Source organism: Muntiacus reevesi, chromosome 1 (genome assembly GCF_963930625.1).
Source record: "Muntiacus reevesi chromosome 1, mMunRee1.1, whole genome shotgun sequence".
NCBI classification, from domain to species: Eukaryota; Metazoa; Chordata; class Mammalia; order Artiodactyla; family Cervidae; genus Muntiacus; species Muntiacus reevesi.
The window spans coordinates 153,807,127-153,826,942 of record NC_089249.1 but is presented as its reverse complement, the minus strand read 5'-3'; the positions used below and the strand labels follow the sequence as shown (position 1 = coordinate 153,826,942).

The 19,816-nt window shown below is 37.4% G+C and overlaps 1 protein-coding gene across 1 annotated transcript in view; it reads left to right on the top strand.

Moving 5' to 3' along the window:
• Positions 1–14,201, top strand: part of RNF11 (ring finger protein 11) — a 42,457-nt gene extending 28,256 nt beyond the window's left edge. Inside the window, exons 2-3 of the mRNA XM_065913423.1 lie at positions 10,942–11,111; positions 12,256–14,201. Of these exons, the coding sequence (XP_065769495.1) occupies positions 10,942–11,111; positions 12,256–12,427 (342 nt within the window). The 3' untranslated portion in view covers positions 12,428–14,201. The remainder of the gene's footprint in view (positions 1–10,941; positions 11,112–12,255) is intronic.
• The last annotated feature ends 5,615 nt before the right edge of the window (positions 14,202–19,816 follow it).

Genomic DNA, 19,816 nt, shown 5'->3' with positions numbered 1-19,816 from the left:
TGAAAAGATGCTCAACATCACTCATCATCAGAGAAATGCAAATCAAAACCACAATGAGGTACCATTACACACCAGTCAGGATGGCTGCTATCCAAAAATCTACAAGCAATAAATGCTGGAGAGGGTGTGGAGAAAAGGGAACCCTCTTACACTGCTGGTGGGAATGCAAACTAGTACAGCCACTATGGAGAACAGTGTGGAGATTCCTTAAAAAACTGGCAATAGAACTGCCATATGACCCAGCAATCCCACTTCTGGGCATATACACCGAGGACACCAGATCTGAAAGAGACACGTGCACCCCAGTGTTCATCACAGCACTGTTTATAATAGCCAGGACATGGAAGCAACCTAGATGCCCATCAGCAGACGAATGGATAAGGAAGCTGTGGTACATATACACCATGGAATATTACTCAGCCATTAAAAAGAATTGATGTGAATCAGTTCTAATGAGATGGATGAAACTGGAGCCCATTATACAGAGTGAAGTAAGCCAGAAAGATAAAGAACATCACAGCATACTAACACATATATGTGGAATTTAGAAAGATGGTAATGATAACCCTATATGCAAAACAGAAAAAGAGACACAGATGTACAGAACAGACTTTTGGACTCTGTGCGAGAAGGCGGGGGTGGGATGTTTCGAGAGAACAGCATCAAAACATGTGTATTATCTATGGTGAAGCAGATCACCAGCCCAGGTGGGATGCATGAGACAAGTGCTCGGGGCTGGTGCACTGAGAAGACCCAGAGAAATCGGGTGGAGAGGGAGGTGGGAGGGGGGATCGGGATGGGGAAAATATGTAACTCCATGGCTGATTCATGTCAATGTATGACAAAACCCACTACAATATCGTAAAGTAATTAGCCTCCAACTGATAAAAATAAATGAAAAAAAAAAAAAAAGAAAATAGAGCCTGTAATAGAAAAGAATGGTTAGGGAAAATATCTGAAAAAATGGAAGTTAACCTGAGCTCTGAAGGAAGAAAAAAGAAGTATCTAAGCAAGAGTCAGCTTCCCTGGTAGCTCAGTCAGCAAAGAATCTGCCTGCAATGCAGGAGACCAGGGTTTGATCCCTGGGTCAGAAAGAACCCCTGGAGAAGGAAATGGCAACCCACTCCTGTCTTCTTGCCTGGAAAATCTCATGGACAGAGGAGCCTGGTAAGCTGTAATCCATGAGGTCTTGAGGGTCAGACACAACTTAGTGACTAAACCACCACCAAGCAAGAGTAATGAAGGAAGAGAGTGTTTTATGCAAATACAACAGGTACTCTGACTTCACATAGAAGAGATCATGCTTCTTTAAAGGATCTGAAAGAAGGCCAGTAGGGCCAGAAAGCAGTGAGTGAGTTGTTAGATGAAGAAGGAGAAGATGAGTGATAGGTAGACTTATGCAAGGCGTTGGTGGTCTTGTTAAGGACTTTGGACTTCATCCTAAGAGCAGTGGGAAACTATTGAAGGGAGTCTTAACATATGTTGAGGAGAGCATAGCGTTGGATTTGTTTTTGAAGATAGCTCTAACTTCTAGGTAGAAAACAAATTGAGGTTTTGCTAGCTAATATTGTACATCAGGAAAGAAATGGGAACTTAAGCTGAAGTATTGGCAGTAGACATGGAAAGAAATCAACAGACTTCCATCAGCATTTCAGTAGTTAAGGGAGGGGAAGGTGCCAAGGATGTTTCTGTCTTCCAGAACTAGAAAGGTAGTCATGTCATTTACTGAGATAGGGAAGAGGAACAGGTTTTGGAGGGCAGTTCATTTTTGGACATCGAATTAGAACTGTCAAAGTATAGGCTGGAGTTTAAAAGTGAGTTCTAGACTGGAATATAAATTTGTGAATCATTTATATCTAGGTGGTAGTTTTAGCTGTCAACATGGACATAGTTATTAGGGAAGAGTATAGGGCTGGAGAACAGACCAGGACAAAAAGTCACATTTGTGACTCCAGATGCGATCATATCATGAGGTTCTGGGGGTTAGGATTTCAACATAAGAATTTTGGGCGATGCAGTTCAGCATGTAACACTTCTATGTCACAGATGTTTTTCTCTGTGATTAATAATAACTTCAGAATATTAGTTCCTTTGAACTTACTTTGAAAAACAGGAATAAAACGCAAGTACTGTGTAACTGTCATTGTTAAAACATGTTTTTCACAAAGGAGCATTTCTCTTCTTGCGGGGAGGGGCTGCTCCTCAAAACAGGCAGGATCTTAGTTCTCACGACCAGGGATCAAATACATGCTCCCAGCAGTGGAAGCATGAGAGTCTTAACCACTGGACCACCAGGGAAGTCCATAAAGAAGCATGCCTAATGAACATCACCAAATAAACTATTTGAAGACAGGAGAAGTGTCAGTGCAGCACTTACCCATCACTCTCTTTGGGGAGTGGGGGAGGGTGTGCCAAGCCTGCGCCCCTGCAGTGGAAGCACGGAGCCCTAACCACTGGGCTGCCAGGGGGTCCTTCCGTCACTCTCACCATCTAGATCTTCAGTTCCATTGGAGGACTCATAGTTCTTAGCATACAATTGTAATCACAGTTAATGATTTGTTATTGCAGGAGAACACAAGTCAGTTGGTGAAAAAAGGTGCATATGTCTATAGGAAAGGCACAGGCTTCTAAGAGTTCTCTCGTGGTGGAGTCAGACAGAATTGTGTCAACATGTGTGAAGTGTTAACTACCAGGGAAGCCCAAAGTACTGAATAGACAGTCACGGCCTAGCATACACCAAAATTCTAGACTCCCAGAGGGAAAACATGTTCGGCATAAATCATATTGTTCACACAAAAAGTTTAGGCACAGTAAGCCATCAATTAGGGAATGTCCCAGAATCCAGCCTTTAAAAAATTGCCATTTTTATATCCCTGTCCAATCTTCCATTCTAGTCTTCCAGCTGACATGAGAAACAATATTCTCTTTTGCCACTTAGAAAATACCATTGGCTCTCTAGTTACTTAACAATTAATAACTCATCCTTAAGGTCAGTTTTAGTAAGTATGATGGGAATAAAACTAGGTGTGTGTGGTAAGGAGAGAGAGGCCATCTTTAAAATATTAAGAGTTCTTAGTCATTTCCTTCTCTGTAGAGGGTTTCTGAAAAGTTGCATGTAAACTGAAATTAGAATGGTGAATCATTTAAAATTTCTAGAGGGTTCCTTTGGTTTAACAAAAATACCAAAGAAGAAAATACATCCATAATATGAATAAGAGATTGGAGTTTTGGTTTTGTGTCTATTAATATGCTTCTTCATAAAGTAGAGCTTTCCTTTTCTGTTCTGCTTTCTGTGTTCTCTGTACCCATATGTGAACCACGAGACCAAAGAAATTGAGCCTTTTATAAGCACATGCTTAAGAGACAGTTTTAAGGTGTTTTGGTTTGTAGTATATAGGTCTTTTTGTAGTACTAATAGTAGGTATGTTCCAAGGATTAAGGAGTCTTATACTACCACAGTCTTACACTATTTGTTCCACTGACTTTCAAATTAGTCATATCTTGATGTGGATGGCAGTCAGTTGATCTGGGACTGAGAATTAGAAAAATAGTCTAAATTGGAAGTCATAATTCAGGGGTTGAAAATCTTAGCTGGCAGGGATTACAACAGAGGCCAAAGAGTTGCTTGTATTCAGAGACAAGCCAGAAAGCTAAGACCAAAGCCAGGGGCAATTGCAGTTAGCCTAAAGTGTGCAAGCCACAGGCATTTGGTGTTTTTTTTTGTTTGTTTTTTTTGTGTAATAAAGTTTTATTAAAGTATAAAGGAGATAGAGAAAGCTTCTGACATAGGCATCAGAAGGGGGCAAAAGAGTACCCCTTTGCTAGTGTTAGCAATGGAGTTATATACTCTCCGTTGAATCCAAAGAATATCTGGATGTTGCAAAGAACTCACCATACCCACTCCCATAATTTACATTTTAAGATAAGAGTTGGCTAGAAGGTTTAATCCAAAGATTGTCCTCAGGCAGGACATCCTTGTAAAGACCTTGTAAAGACCCATACATCCTTGTAAAGACCAGACCTACCCCCATAATTTACATTTTAAGATAACAGAATCAGCCAGAGGGTTTAATCTAAAGACTGTCCTCAGGCAGGATACATTATTGTTATATAATCCTAAGGAATGTAGAGGAAAAAAAGTAAAAAAGTTTGTCCTTTCTTCCTCCTTGAATATCCCAGACCTCTCTCTCCTTGGGGACCCCTAGACTTCTTATCAACCTGCCTAGGAAATGACTCTCATTCCCCCCTTTTCTTTTAGGAGAATTATGTTGCCTAGGGAAAAGGGGTATCGTTCTCATTCCATAACTGCTTCCGAGCTGACAAGGGGCGTTGTCCCTAAATTGGTGAGGCAACATATTCTCCTAATCCTCATAGTGAGGATGTCTGATCCAGGGGCTCCAAGTAATAGTTGGAGGAGGCTGAAACCACAGGCATTTGATGATGGGGAGAAAGCAAAGGGTTCAAATAACTTATTCACTGCAGAAAGTATCAGAGACTCAAATTTTTCAGACTGAAAATCCCATATTCATAAATGGCAGTATTTTAAAAACTGTTTCATTGATTCCTAGGATTCTGCAAAGGTACCCTAGATAGGAAGGGGGTGGGGATGCAGGATTTTTTTTTTTTTTAATCAGCAGTAGAATCTATTTTATGAGACAGTTTCAAGATAGAGTTGATATTTTTTGAAATTCTAAATTCTGAAAGTTGTTGAAATTACAAAATCTTTATTGCAGATGAAAAAAAATTTATAACTATTAGAAATTCCTATTTTGACGGCTTTTTAAAAAATAAAACATTTAGATTTATTTTTAAGAGTTCAGTAGCTACCTTAAAAAACATAACTTTTTTGTTGTTTTTGGGGAGGGCTGGGGGAACTTATGTGTATTTCTTTTGCTTCAAAGCCAGGAGAAAGCTAACATGCTTTTTTTTTTTTTTTTTTTTTTTAAACAGTATTTGCATACTTTTTCAAATGAATTTACAATAAAACATGTTGACATCCATCATAATCAGCAGATATTCTTAAACAAAAACATTTTATTTGGATGTACTTTTAACATTATGAGTCATCTACAGTTAACATCTAAAACAAAAAGTAGTTACCTACTCTGAGGCCAAATCATAGTCAATATAGAGTACACTTTAACCAATACAATCTGAAAAGATTTTGTGAACGAACCTAGAGCTTAGTTGCACAAATCCATATTCCTTTTATTACTAACTTCCTGGTTGACATTGCTAAATCAAAAATAAATACTAGTACTATACTTTTTCTTTTTGTTAAAAACAGAGAAATGATAATTATATTTCTAGACTAGATTTTGCCAGTAACTAGTTGTTGGACCTGGAACTGGAATTAAGTTTTTCTAGGCTTTAGCTTCCTCATTTTTTTAAATTTATTTTTAAAGTGAAGGATAATTGCTTTACAGGATTTTATTGTTTTCTGTAAAATGATGGCTTTCTTAAAATGTCATTTCAGTGTAATGCAAACAGACAAAATCCAAATCATTTAACTGAGAGAATCTCCTTGCAGTCCAGCAACCAAGCATGATGTAGTGGGAATTACCAGCTTAAAAGAGAGACCGGAATTCTAATTCCAGTATTGTCAGTAATTATTTGGCAGCTGTTACTACAACTAACACCTGATGCAGTCAAATAAATAAATATATTTTTAAAATCAATTTCCTAAAAAAAATTTTCAAAAACTGAAGGACACAGCACCTGATTAAAAGAGCCTGCCAAAGGCTCAGTAGAATAACAAAAAAAGACCTGCACCAACGCATATCATCATGTTCAAATCTGCGACCCAGTAAACTGCAGCATGCCAGGTTTCCCTGTCCTTCACTATTTCCGGGAGTTGGCTCAGATTCATGTCCACTGAGTCAGTGATGCTGCCTAACCATCTCATCCTCTGTTGCCCTTTTCTTTTATGTCCATCTTCCAGCAGCAGGGTCTTTGCCAGTGAGTTAGCTCTTTGCATCAGATGGCCAAAGTATTGGAGCTTTAGCATCAGTCCTTCCAATGAATAGTCAGAGTTGATTTCCTTTAGGATGGACTGGTTCCATCTCCTTGCTGTGCAGGGGACTCTCAAGAGTCTTCTCCAGCAGCACAGTTTGAAAGCATCAGTTCTTTGATGCTCAGCCTTCTTAATGGTCCAGCTCTCATTCATACATGACTACTGAAAAAACCATTGCTTTGACTGTACAGACCTTTTTTGGCAAAGTGATGTCTCCGCTTTTTAATATGCTGAGTTTTTCATAGCTTTTCTTCCAAGTAGCAAGTGTCTTCTAATTTCATGACTGCAGTCACTCTTTCTACATTTTCCCCGTCTATTTGCTGTGAAGTGATAGGACTGGATGCTATGATCTTAGTTTTTTGAATGTTGAGCTTTAAGCCAGCCTTTTATCACTCTCCTCTTTCACCCTTATCAAGAGGCTGTTTAGTTCCTCTTTGCTTTCTGTCGTCGGAGTGGTATCGTCTGCGTATCTAAGGTTATTGATATTTCTCCCAGTAATCTTGATTCCAGCTTGTGCTTCATCCAGCCTGGCATTTCATATGATGTACTCTGCATATAAATTAAATAAGCAGGGTGACAGAATACAGCCTTAACGTACTCCTTTCCCAATTTGGAACCAGTCCATTGTTCTGTGTCCCATTCTAACTGTTGCTTCTTGACCTGCATACAGGTTTCTTGGGAGACAGGTAAGGTGGTCTAGTATTCCCATCTCTTTAAGAATTTTACACAGTTTGTTGTGATCCACACCATCAAAGGCTCTAGCATAATCAGTGAAGTGGAAGTAGATGCTTTTCTGGAATTCCCTTGCTTTCTCTATAATCCAACAGATGTTGGCAATTTGATCCCTGGTTTCTCTACCTTTTCTAAATCCAGCTTGTACATCTGAAAGTTCTCAGTTCACATACTAGCTTGAGGGATTTTGACCATTACCTTGCTTGCATGTGAAATGAGCACAATTGTAGTTTGAACAGTTTTTGGCATTGTCCTTCTTTATTTAGGATTGGCATGAAAACTGATCTTTTGCAGCCCTGTGGCCACTGCTGAATTTTCCAAATTTGCTGACATATTGAGTGAAGCAGGTTAACAGCATCCTCTTTTAGGATTTAAAATAGCTCAGCTGGAATGACATCACCTCCACTAGCTTTGCTTGTAGTAATGTTTCCTAAGGCCCACTTGACTTCGCACTTCAGGATGTCTGGCTCTAGGTGAGAGACCACACCGTTGTGGTTATCCAGGTCATTAAAGCCTTTTTGGATAGTTCTTCTGTGTATTCTTGCCACCGCTTCATAATCTCTTCTGCTTTTAGGACCTTGCTGTTTCTGTCCTTTATTGTGCCTGTCTTTGCATGAAATGTTCCCTTGATATCTCCAGTTTTCTTGAAGAGATCTTATAGTCTTTCTCACTCTATTTTTTCCTCTGTTTCTTTGCCTTGTTCACTTAAGACGACTTTCTTCTATCTTTCCTTGCTATTCTCTGGAACTCTGCATTCAGATGGATATACCTTTCCCTTTCTCCTTTGCCTTTCACTTCTTTTCTCAGCTTTTTGTAAACCCTCCTCAGACAACCACTTTGCCTTCTCTTATATTTCTTTTTCTCTGGATGGTTTTGGTTACTGCTTCCTATACAGTGTTAGGAATCTCTGTCCATCGTTCTTTGGGCATTCTGTCTATCAGATCAGATGTAATTGTAGGCAAGCTTGGGCCTGTAAAATGAGAAAGTTGTCCTTAAAGATTCTTTTTTGAAATGTTTTACTTCCTTCTGTCATAGTCTGGTCCATGTCTTCTTTTTAAAAAAAAAAATTGTTTTATTTCATTTTCAGCTTTATTGAGGTATAGTTGAAATATAAAATTGAAAATTCAGTTCATTTCTTAAAGTAAATGTTGGAATGCTGTCACATAATAGTGGAACCACAATAATAGTAGCTAACATTTATTTAATGAACTTTCATATGTTCAGTAATCCTAGTAGAAGCTGGGCAGATGGTCCGGAGAAGGACATTGAATCTCATTGTCCTCCCAGCTTTTTGACCTTCCCTGAGGCCCCTCAAACCATAAAATGGCTTGCACTCAGAAAAAAAAAAATTGCCCACTAGGTTTAAAATCTTTAATAGGTGAATATCTAAACCAGAGGTGCAACAGCCATTTTTATGATCTTTAATAACAGAAGGGTCATGTAAGTTTTATAGGACTGAAGGAAAGCATTCTTGCTGTGGTAAAGAAATGCAGTTTTGTACCTCACTTCCTCTTTGAAAGCTAGAATTGACAGTCTCTTCTTGCTTAATGACTGTATTTGTTAACTGAAGTTTCACTGTATTCTGTTTAATCTTAATTCTCTTATAGACAGACACATGTAATTAAGATGAGGCTAAAGGCAGTGTCTTATCAATATTGGGTGGCAAGGAGGAGGATTGGGTAAAGTTTTACATTGACAAAATATTAATATACTTTGAACCAGTGGACCTGCAGGGAAAAGTAGAGGGAATTGCAAGAACAAAGGCAGTAAGATAGACAAGCTTGAAACTTTTAGGAAACAGCTAATTGGGCTGAAGTAATAGATAGAGCTCTTCAAATGCAATATTGATAGTTATAAAAGCCACTGTTTAGTGAGTTCCTGCCATTCTAAGGTTCACCATCTTTCTCATTTAAGTTTTAACGGCAACCATATATAAGGTAGGGTAATCCAGATAGGTTAAATCTCTTCAACATGGTCACTCTAGTGGCAGAAAAGTAACTTTGACAGGAATCCAAGGTTATCTGGATCCAAAAACCATACTTGATGATAATAAAATATATTCTTTGCATGTGAAATGAACTAAATATTTGGTTGAAGCATGTAGTTCTGATAAGTATCCATATGCTTAGTTATTATCTAGATGATGAGCTAGAAGTGTTAATCATTATTGATTTTATGTGGGAATTTATAAAACATGAAACTTTGAACTACTGGCATTTTACTTGTGTCAGAGAATATAACTTTCATTGTTTGATAAGAATTCATCTTTTTTTTTGAGATCTTTAATCACAGATTCGTTCTGAATCTCAAAAGAAATAGTCTTGAGTTGAATTGCCTTTGACCAGAAACTCAATAATAACTAGTCAGAAAACGGGTTTATAAGAATAGGGCTGATTTAAAGAAACATAATCATATCTTTAAGAGACATTGTGATGAAATGTCTTTTTCCTTGAATTAAATATTTCAGTATTTGAGCCTAATGTATATGTATCTGAGACTTGCCCCTAAAATTTCTCTTTGAAAAGCATATTTATACTTGAGCCCTTACAAAGTCTCATTATGGGTGTTCTGTTATTTTCTTTTGAACCCCAGAAACCATTGACTAAAAACAGCCTCAGCTGATGCTAGTTCTGAATACTTAGGGAGGTTATTTCACAGATTTTTTTTAAGTTGTTAAACAGTTTTTTCAAATTGTTAAAAAGGTTGTGTCAACAAATTCAGCGATTATTCCTGAAGGCATAATCTCCTACTTGCATATGTTGGCTATCATTGTAAACAAATGCCTAAATTGTAGAAATCATGAGTAATCCTACAGCATGAATAAAAATAGCATTTTCTGTTAATGTGAATAGATAGTTGTGATTTAATGTGAGTTTTCCCATGAAGACGTTATACATGGATTGAAACTGTTATGTCTCAGTCAGTTTATTCAGTAGAGAGGTTATCTGAAACACCATATTAGGTGGCTCAAAAATCGTTTTAGCCACAATGAAATCATTAGGTCAGAGACGAACTATCTTCATTGTATCCATCGATTTGAGATCTTTTCCCAGATGTCTCATCAGAGGTTTTTCTGAGTATCTTATCTAATAAGGTAGCTTTCTCCATCAATCAGGAACTTTATTTTGTTTACACTTCACTCCCCATCACCTAATACATAATAGATACTCAGGTATCTGTTGAAACAATGTATAAAGAGTGTGAATAAAATTATCTCATAAATGTGAGACTTCCCTGATGGCTCAGACAGGAATCCACCAGCAATGTGAGAAACTTGGGTTCAATCCCTGGGTTGAGACGATCCCCTGGAGGAGGGCATGGCAACCTACTCCAGTATTCTTGCCTGGAGAATCCCATGGACAGAGGAGCCTGGCAGACGACAGTCCACAGGGTCTCAAAGAGTCAGACACAACTGAGCAGCTAAGCATAGCACAGCGAGTAGAAAAATAAAGCAACACAGTTGCTTGAACAAAGTTGACCCTTGAACTACATAGGTTTAAACTGGGCACAGGTCCACTTATACATGGGTTTTTTTTTCCAGCCAATATGTACTACAGTACTGCATGATTCATGGTTGAGTCCTCGAATGTGTATTCCATTTGGAAGAAAGGTGGCCTCATTTGGCTTGGTGGATAATCATATCCAAATATATATCCAAAAGCCTAAAAGAAATTTCACAGGAATTTATTGTGATAATGTCTTATCTTTCCAAATAAAAATTAATTTTAAGATTGTTGTCTATATGGAAAAAAATAACAAGTTTGCAAATAAGAATCTGCAATGGCCAATTCTAATGTAAATAATGATATATACCAAGACCACAAAACTCCCATTGTGGCCTACAGAATATTGAATACAGTCCATTTGGTTAATTAATTAATTACATTGATTTATCTATTTGTGTGTCAGGAATGAATATGTCTGTGTTATATGGTTTTCCCATAGAAATACTTCAAGTAACATTCCATGCCAGTTTTACTGTACAGCTTGTTTTTATATCCTTTAAAAGTAGGTCAGATATGCTAAAGTAACGGCAGGGTAAAACAGAATTTCATACCAGTGCACATTTGTCCAATCTCCTCCCTCTCCCGAGGTCCCCTCCTCAGCCAAAAAAGGAAGAAACAGAAGGAAAACATTACCCTAGAAAACAGATTTTTTTAAAAAATTAATTATTTTCTCCATTTAAAAAAATTTAGGAACAAGTTCCAGTTCCGGTCTATCATCCAACACCTAGCCAGACTCGCCTAGCAACTCAGCTGACTGAAGAGGAACAAATTAGGATAGCTCAAAGAATAGGCCTTATACAGCATCTGCCTAAAGGAGTTTATGACCCTGGAAGAGATGGATCAGAAAAAAAGATCCGGGAGTAAGTTTTAATTTATACATGTTTCAAAGGTCTGTCTTCAGAGATCTGTTTTTTAAAAATATTCTGTTGCAGTTTGAAAGTCACATATTTAATGAATTCTGGGCAAAAATTTGTTTGGATGTGGAAATTAAGAATTTTCATATAAAAATAAGAAATGATGGTACAAATTCTGACCATTTTACAGGTTGTCTGTGTCCATTTGGATGACAGTTAATGTCAGTTAAGTGTGAACCAGTACCAGCATTGTTGGTTGTCTAATCAATTGGTAAAGCCGTTTGGCAATATTTCACGGACCTTTAGATCTAAACCTTTTGAGACAGTTAATTCTAGAGATCTATCCTAGAATATGTACCTCAGTTCAGCTCCCAGAGTTTATGCACAGAGGTAGTTACCATAGTTTTAGTTAGTGAAAAACAATAATAGAGGAACACTTTGGTGTAGGTTATATAGAGGTTAAAATTGTTTGCTAAGGATTTTAGTAATTTGAGGAAAATCTTATCTATTTCTTAACTTACAGAATAATTGTACTAAGTCTGATGAGTTAAATGTAAAATTTTACTTAAGGGAGATTTTTCCTTCAGAGTTTGTTATTGTTTGAGAATCCCTGAGATCAGCTCTTTTCCTTGTAGGTTAAGAATGATCTTCACCAGTGCAGACATAAAGTAATTTACTATGCTGTGCTTGGCTGTTGGAGCTGTAGCACCATTTAGGGTTAGTGGTTCTGTATTTACATGTAGCTATTAAAGTGAAAGCTGTCTGGGCTTACACTGAAAACTCAGTTCAAATAATATTAATCTAACATGTTTTCTTGTCTACTAAAGCTTCACATCCTCCTTAAGGTTTCTTCTGTAATATGTAGCTGCTTTACAAGCACAATTCTAGCAGTGGACTTGATTTCCTACCTGACACCTTTCTCTTTGTTGATTGTTCTCAAACTCTTCAAATTCCCAGGTGATTGAAATAAGAGATTGTAGCAGGATAACACTAGGAAAAAATTCCTCTGGATGCTTAGGTGATAGAATGACAGGAAGCCATTTTTGTCTGTTCATATTAACACCGTCTTTGTGATAGGGATTTTAAAGAGTATTCTAGATAGATGACTTGTCTAAAAATGCTTTCTCATTTCTCTCCCTCACCCCAACAGGTGTGTGATCTGTATGATGGACTTTGTTTATGGGGACCCAATTCGATTTCTGCCGTGCATGCACATCTATCACCTGGACTGTATAGACGACTGGTTGATGAGATCCTTCACGTGCCCCTCCTGCATGGAGCCAGTTGATGCAGCACTGCTTTCGTCCTACGAGACTAATTGAGCCAGGGTCTCTCATCTGACTTCAAGTGAACCATCATTTTTGGTGGTTTTGATCTTTTGTCACTGAGCCCAAAGAGCCAGGGATTAGGAATTTAGATCATGCACAAAAGTTTCCTAAAATTTCCTGAATGGCTGCAGATGTTGGAGAAAAGTACGTGATATTTTAGAAACTTAGGGGGAAAAGTAGGATGGTATTTTTATGTAAAGCCTTGACCCAGTGTTTAAAAATATAATTGTATTTAGATCTTGTTATTGCTCCAGTACATAGGAATTGTGTAAAGTGTTACAGCAGCTGTATATGTTTCAATTGTGTGTGTCAAAGATTAGGAAAAAGATAGTGGTTGTTTTTTCCTAAATGAAATAACTTTCTTCTTCTCCCCCACCCAAATTCTTTTCTGAAGTTGCTGGCATTTGGGTCAAGGTTTTATTAAAAGCTACATTTTATAACACTGGCACAAAAAAAGTAGTTTTAAGCTTGTTTGCACAGTTCTTTTTTTCCATTGGAAATGGAATTCATTGCCTTAGGTCTTTTTTAAATAGTGTATTATTATCGTTGGGGCTGGCTCTATGCTTGAAAACCAGTTTATTTATAACCTGTTATAAGTGCTATATCTGTTTGCAGTTAGGAAATGCAGAATTCAAAGTGATCTCCTAGCTTGTAAGCAAACTGAGATGCACTATCCCTTTTCTATTAAAATAAAAATCAGTTAATGTGTCAAGAAACCAACTCTAGTAAAGTCAGGTTTAATATTAGCCTTTCTTCTGTGTTTCATCTAATTATTTTGGTTGTTAATATGGTGATAATTATTTTGGTTGTTAATATGGTGATAATTAAAAGTCAAGGTAAATTTTAAATATTAGGAATTCTGATTTATTGAGCTTGAATTATGCCACCATGCTTATGTAAAAATGAAAGTGGCAACATGGTTAAACTGAGAAAGTTTCTCAGTTGTAACAATTTTGATTTTTTCTTTCCTGTGACCCTGTTGTCTTGAACCATAGCAAAAGGATACTGCATCTCTTACTGTATTGCTGAGGTTATTGAAGTTACGTAAAACACATCTCAGTCTCTGTTTCTTAGAAGGAAAGTCCTGCTAGTTGACTGACAGTTCTAAGCAGGGAGAATTAAGATAAATGTGTTTAATTAATGTTTTGCACACAAATGCAGAATTTGTATAACCACATGACATCATAGTTGTGATCTCAAAAAAAGACTTTCTCCTTTATCTTTTTCTTGCAGTTAATGTAGGAATTCTCTGAAACTCTAAGCTTCTGAAGTGTTAGAGGTAGAGATGGTCTAGCAAAGATGTAGTTTGTAATGTCTTATCCATTTAGCATGTGTTTATTTTTTGTTATGTACTAGAAGGTGACATGTTTGTTTGGCTCAGTGATAATTACAACTAAAAAATCATTCATTAGCAAAAGGAGAAGCAATCTCAACCTTAACAAATCAGAAATGTTTCTTATTATTTTGTATTGAGTTGAATTTTTGACTCTTTAACACTTTTCTACATACAAAACACAAGTCAAGTCTCTTGAAGGGTTCTTCATAATTGTATTATAGAAGAATTTAGTATGTCATAAGCACTTAAAGATTTGACATTCAACTGTAGCAGTATCCATGTTGGTTAATTTTCTTATGAGCCCCATGATGAGTTTGAGAAAAATTGAAAGAAATTATAGATTATCAGGTTCTGTTAAATTGTTACATGTATCTTGCTTAAGTTTTTGTTCATTAATTTATATCCAATTACATAAAGCAAATTTGGAGGAAACACCTGAAGTTGTGCAATATTTTCAGTGATATTACTTTTTTATCTTTGTGTTTTCTACTTAAACATGATGTCTGTCATCAAGTATTATAGTCAGACTTTCTTTTTTTCTAGATTGTCAAAATTGGTAAATGAACATTTTTTTTAATCATCTTCTATGTTGCTGTTAGTCTTTCTTTATTAACAAGGTTTCTTTTACAGAAGTTTGGCAGTAATATTGAGGGAACCAGGATTGAGCTGAATGTTTTTTTTTTTTTTAATAAGGTACTTTGTATTCTTTAATTTTGATCTCCACATACCATGTTAAGAACTATCAATTTTGGCTTTTACCAAGTTAAATAAAGTTATAATACAGTTGTAAAGGGCTAAAGTTAGAAATGATTACATAAGAATCAATTCTCCCAAGTTATCTAATCCTTTCTTCAGAACACATATGTATAAATTTAATTAATTGCCTTTAGTTTTCCAGGTATATATATAAACTTTGGGGGAAGTATTTTTTTATGGCCTGGCATTTACTATCATCTAATCATAAGTTTAGAAGCTTGGTAGCTTCTAAATTTTCTAAAGCAAATAAGAGGCATATTACCCTGTTATCCAGCATAATTGGGATTGGGTAAGATGTGTTCAGGCTTGGCTGTAGGATTTGAAATGTCTGAAAAGCCTGACCAGGAAAAAATAATCTTATTCTTTTAAATGTAAACCAAAGAAGTTAAAATACTTTCAGATACTTGGAGTTTGGTTCACACAAGCTTTTTAAATGCTATGACTGTTTTTTATAAGACATCTCTTATAACAGGTATTGACTCTCCAAACTATTTTCGGTGTCTATATGACATAGAATATAGTGAGCATCGAAGTAACAAATTCTCTGTGTGCAAAGCTCCTTTTTAGGGAAGCATACATTTTTAAAAAGGATTAACAATAAAGGAGTACAAAGTAAAGCTGCCTGTAGTCCTTAGATTGAAAATGGCAAACAGAAAAGGTAAGTTTTTTGCCATAATTCATAAATGTAGACAGTTGGTGGCATGTTTGCTTACAAAGGCATTGGCTAGCAGATCAGTTTCTCACAGTCAGCTGAGGACACTTGACACTTGCATGTTAAGTGCGTCATAGCTAATCAGCTAATTTTTTAAGCCTTGAAGTTTGAGATCGGTGGACATGAGAAAAAGTGGGTTTTTGGTTAGTATCTCCTGAGGTAATACTAAATTTACTCACCTGAATTTAAAGATCATCTGTTCTTTTACTGGGTAGGGAAGAAGTCAGATAGTTTGTAACCCCTCCCTCTGTCCCCTGTGTCACTCCCCTTTTCTAGTCTGACACTCAGCTGGGCTTCCCTAAGACTCAGGCTTGGTTCGGGTTGGCCCATCATGTGAGGATGGCCATGAGAGCCCTCGGTGTCCTATTCATTCTTATTCTGACTGCCTTCTGTTACTCCTTTTGAGGACATAGTTTAATTCCTTCTAATTTCCTCCTGGTCCCACTTCATAAGTATTTTGCCATCATTAAATTAAAAAGTGTGGAGTAAAAATGTCCAGCTACAAAATTTCATCTTTGCATTAAATGTCATTACTAATTGACCCCCTGTTAGGTGACTGACCTGAGAGCTATCAAGAAATGGCCTGCGAATTTTTCCTGAGTTCTGTATTGTCAGAATAGACACTTGCTTATGGCCAGGCAGTAGTTTAATTGATGCTCATAACTCAGATTTAGACAGCGCTTTAGTTTGTAGAAATTTCAAGTGAAACATAAGCATTTAATGGGAATGACTGTTAACTGTTTGATTACATTATATAAAACACCTTAAAATGGTACTTTTTCTGAGTGGTTTGAAAGATGTAGCAAGTCCACTTCAGTATTTAGGGAAAGTTAAGTGGACTGTTTGTTCTCTCTTCACATAAATTATTGTTTTTAACTTGAGAAAACATGATTTTTTAGGCTCTTTAAGAGTTACATTATATAACACAGTAACATTTGTATTAAAATGCCATATAGAAGTTAGTATGAATGAGGCACATGTATTTGGGAATATAAAATGTACTTTGTAATGCCTTTTCTGAGAGCCTCTGGGTCTGGAAGCAGCAGTCCTGGGTGATTGTTTATTCAGATATTGATTGTCCCAGTAACAGGTATCCAGACTTTGGTTTTCCATTTATCCTTCATTTTCTTGCACGGAAACAAAAAATGCAGATAAATTCCTTTACAACCCATTTCTTGATCCATAAACCTTTTGTTAAGAGGCTTCAGTAAAATTTTACAAAAGGGGTTTGGACTTAGGCACCTTTTAATTGTCCACATTGTTCTTCGTTACGTTATCACCCTGAGCAATGTACATTAGCCCAGGACAGGAACTGGATACATCCAGTTAATGTCACTGATAGACTGAAAAGAGTTTAAGGAAACTTTAAGAGGTACTAACTTCTCCATTTTTGTTTTTTGAGAAAAGTTATTGTCCACTGGAAGACTTAGTCATCTTGGATGCTTTCCACAGGAAGTTTGTTTTTGTCTGCATAGTGAATGAAGCAGCATTATTAATAAGGTACAGATTTTAGGCATCTAAAACTGATTGTGATCAAATGATTAGCAGTGCCTGTTTGCCTTGAACACATTCTAAGCAGTGCTTATTGACTGTGTTTCTTGGTGCTGAGAAAAAGAAGTTGAAAAACGCAACTGAGGGTTTACTTCAGGAGTCTGGTCATAGTAGTGAACTCTGAATGATTATGGGAAAATCTGGTTGGCTAAGCAAGTGCTGGGCCCTTTTCTCTGGGAGCCATATAGTAGTTAATCTAGTCATTTTGGATCCGAAAGCAGGTTGTAGGCATTATGTGAATTGGGAAGCCTGGGCTATCTTAGCAGACATTGAGATTGGCTTCCCAGCACTATCCATACCAGAGGTATGGGAATAAGCTACATTCTGCCAATTCCAGAATCAAAGCCAGTCTCACCTTTGAAATAGTGCAGAATAGTGATCCTCTTTCCGTGAGGGTAGCTGAACTCAAGCACAGATAAGTTAATTGCTAAAATTTTAGAGTATGTGCTGAAGGGAAGTTGTTTTTCATAAACTATTTTTCCTCATGGCCCTTGACAATCACTATAATGTTATTTTGATATGAAGAATAATACCATTCTTCTAAGTAGTGAGATGGATGCTAGCTGAGCTTTTTCAGATTGAAGGTGTCTTTAAGAAATCACATTTATGGGTTTGGATTTCAATAAACTGCATTGCTGATTTCTCAAGAAGAGTAGAGAACATGAAATGCCAACTCCCATGGACGCTTAGAGCCTGATTATCACTTAGCATATTGAAAGTGTTTTTCTCCCCCTAAGTGTCATAGCTGATGAAGAGAAGATGAAGTGTTTTAATGGCAATTCACACGAAGCAGGAGCAGTTGGTGGTGGTGGCATTTGGCATGGCATTGGGTTCCCAACTTCCATCTTTAACTTTAAATGGTACATTCTTCACACAGCAGTTAAAATAGTTGAGTAAATTGGATGATGTCGTTCATTTGCTTAGAGCTTTTAATTGCTTTCTATTGTGTGGAGAGTAAAATCCAAGCTGCTTAACGGAGATAGTAGATTTTCTGCCTCTCTCCTTTCGTAGTACTCCACTTTTTAGACTTTTTGTGCTTTTTAAAATGCCAAACTATCTGCCTCCTTAGCGCAGTAGGCAGCGCGTCAGTCTCATAAAATGCCAAACTCTTTCCTGCCTCAGGTCTGTTGTAGTTTCTGGCCTGTGGTTCACTTCCCCAGATTGTTTGATGCCTGGCTTCTTATCCTCTATACCAACAGTCCCTGTTTATTCCATGGCTCTAATTTGTTTACTTTCATTTGTTTGTATGAGAGCAGGACATGTAGGTTCTAAGCAGATATTTATTAAGTGAAGGGAAGGAGAAAGCAGGGAGTCTGAGCATTTCTGATGGAGTGGAAGCCACCATCAAGGAGGTTCCCATTGGAAAGTAGGGATCTTATAAAGATTTTTGAGGGTAGCAAGAAGGACAAAGGCAAAGCTCTTCCTGAGTGGGCAGCTTGCTGATAAGCCTTGTCTCTAATCAGTACTGCCCCTTCACCTGGGAACCGACTTTTGAAAGAAAGGGTGTATAGTGGATACATGTTGTTTTTGTCTGCCAAGTACCCCATTTTTTTAGTAATAACTCCCAACCAAGTGTGTAACCCAAGATGGACCAATTACCTCACGCCCTTTCCAAGGTAGTTCTCACACTTCAGCGTGCATCAGATCCACCTGGAGGACTGCAGTTGTTCAACTTCACCCCTACATTGAAAGGAGGGGACTTGATAATTTGCATTTCTAACAAATTCTCAGATATCTAATGCTGGAAAGCCACCAGCCTAAGGGAAGGACATTTGAGCCAAGTCAGACTAATCAAGAGTCCTTATTTGGGGTAGGGCAAGGAGCCCTTTTCTTCTGGTTACAAAGCTATAAGATGTAAGGTCTGAACCACCATGCAGAAGAGTCAGTTTGAGAGAATCTAACACAAGAACAAAGTGAAGGGTTGGGAAAGGCCTAAAAGTTGCCATTTTTAGTAGATCAGGCTCTTCTCTTACAAATTTGCTCACTACCTCTTTTCCATAGAGAGACGTCAGAAAGTCACCTCTAGCCCAAGGGCAACAGATTTCTGGGCCATGAACCACTTTGACCCACAGATGTGAAATGTTTGGCCAGCCAGCACTCTTAAGCACTTAAAAACTTAAATTCTAAGAGTGTCTTCAGCATCATATGCTTCTAAGTTTGCCAGTGCTTCTGCCTCTTAGTGTCTTATACCAAATCTCTTCTAGTATATAGTTTGGACTCAAGCCACAGTCCAGGCCTGAGCTTCTGCATCAGTTCACTTTCCATCTCTGGAGTAGCTAGCTGGAACTCTACCTCTTTAACTGGGATTAGCTCATACATTTTCCTCCAACATCCTAATTTTATGAGCAGATATGGTTGCTTAAGAATTGCCTTTGTCCAACTTAGACCCTGCCCCTACCTCATGATGCCAAGGGCCATGTGGGGGACCATGCCACACAGACATAATTCCGTGCACTCCAAGCCAAGGGTTTCTAGTGTTTGAGTTGTTAGCCAGTACCTTTTCCTTACTTAACAGTGGCCCAAGAGTCAATTAAATCAGATCCAACTTGAAGCTGATAATTGGAAAGCTTGACCAGTAGTTTAGCAAAGCATGAGCTTTAGAGTTCAACTGCTTGACTTCAAATATTTCTGATGCATAATAGCTGTGTGATCTTAGGCAAGTTGTTCAACCTGTGTCTCAGTTTTCTCATCTGTAAAATGGCACTAATAGCCCTACTTCATTGAGTGGTTTTTGAGGGTTAGATACTTGCAGACTACTCAGACTCACAACTGGTAGGTAGCACTTAATATTTAGACGTCCACAGCAATCTTCTGTAATTCTGTTATCTTACCCAAGGTAAGGGCTCTATTATATTTTGTCATTTTAAGAGCTAAGTAAACAGTGGAAGCAACTCCTAGACTGCTTACTTCGAAATGGATTTTTAAGGCCCTGAGGCTCCTTGTTTGTGGATTTACTTCACCCTGTCAGACAGTGATGAACTTTGCACCAGATTTCCACAGAACTATGCTAACTCAAGCAGAAAGGCAT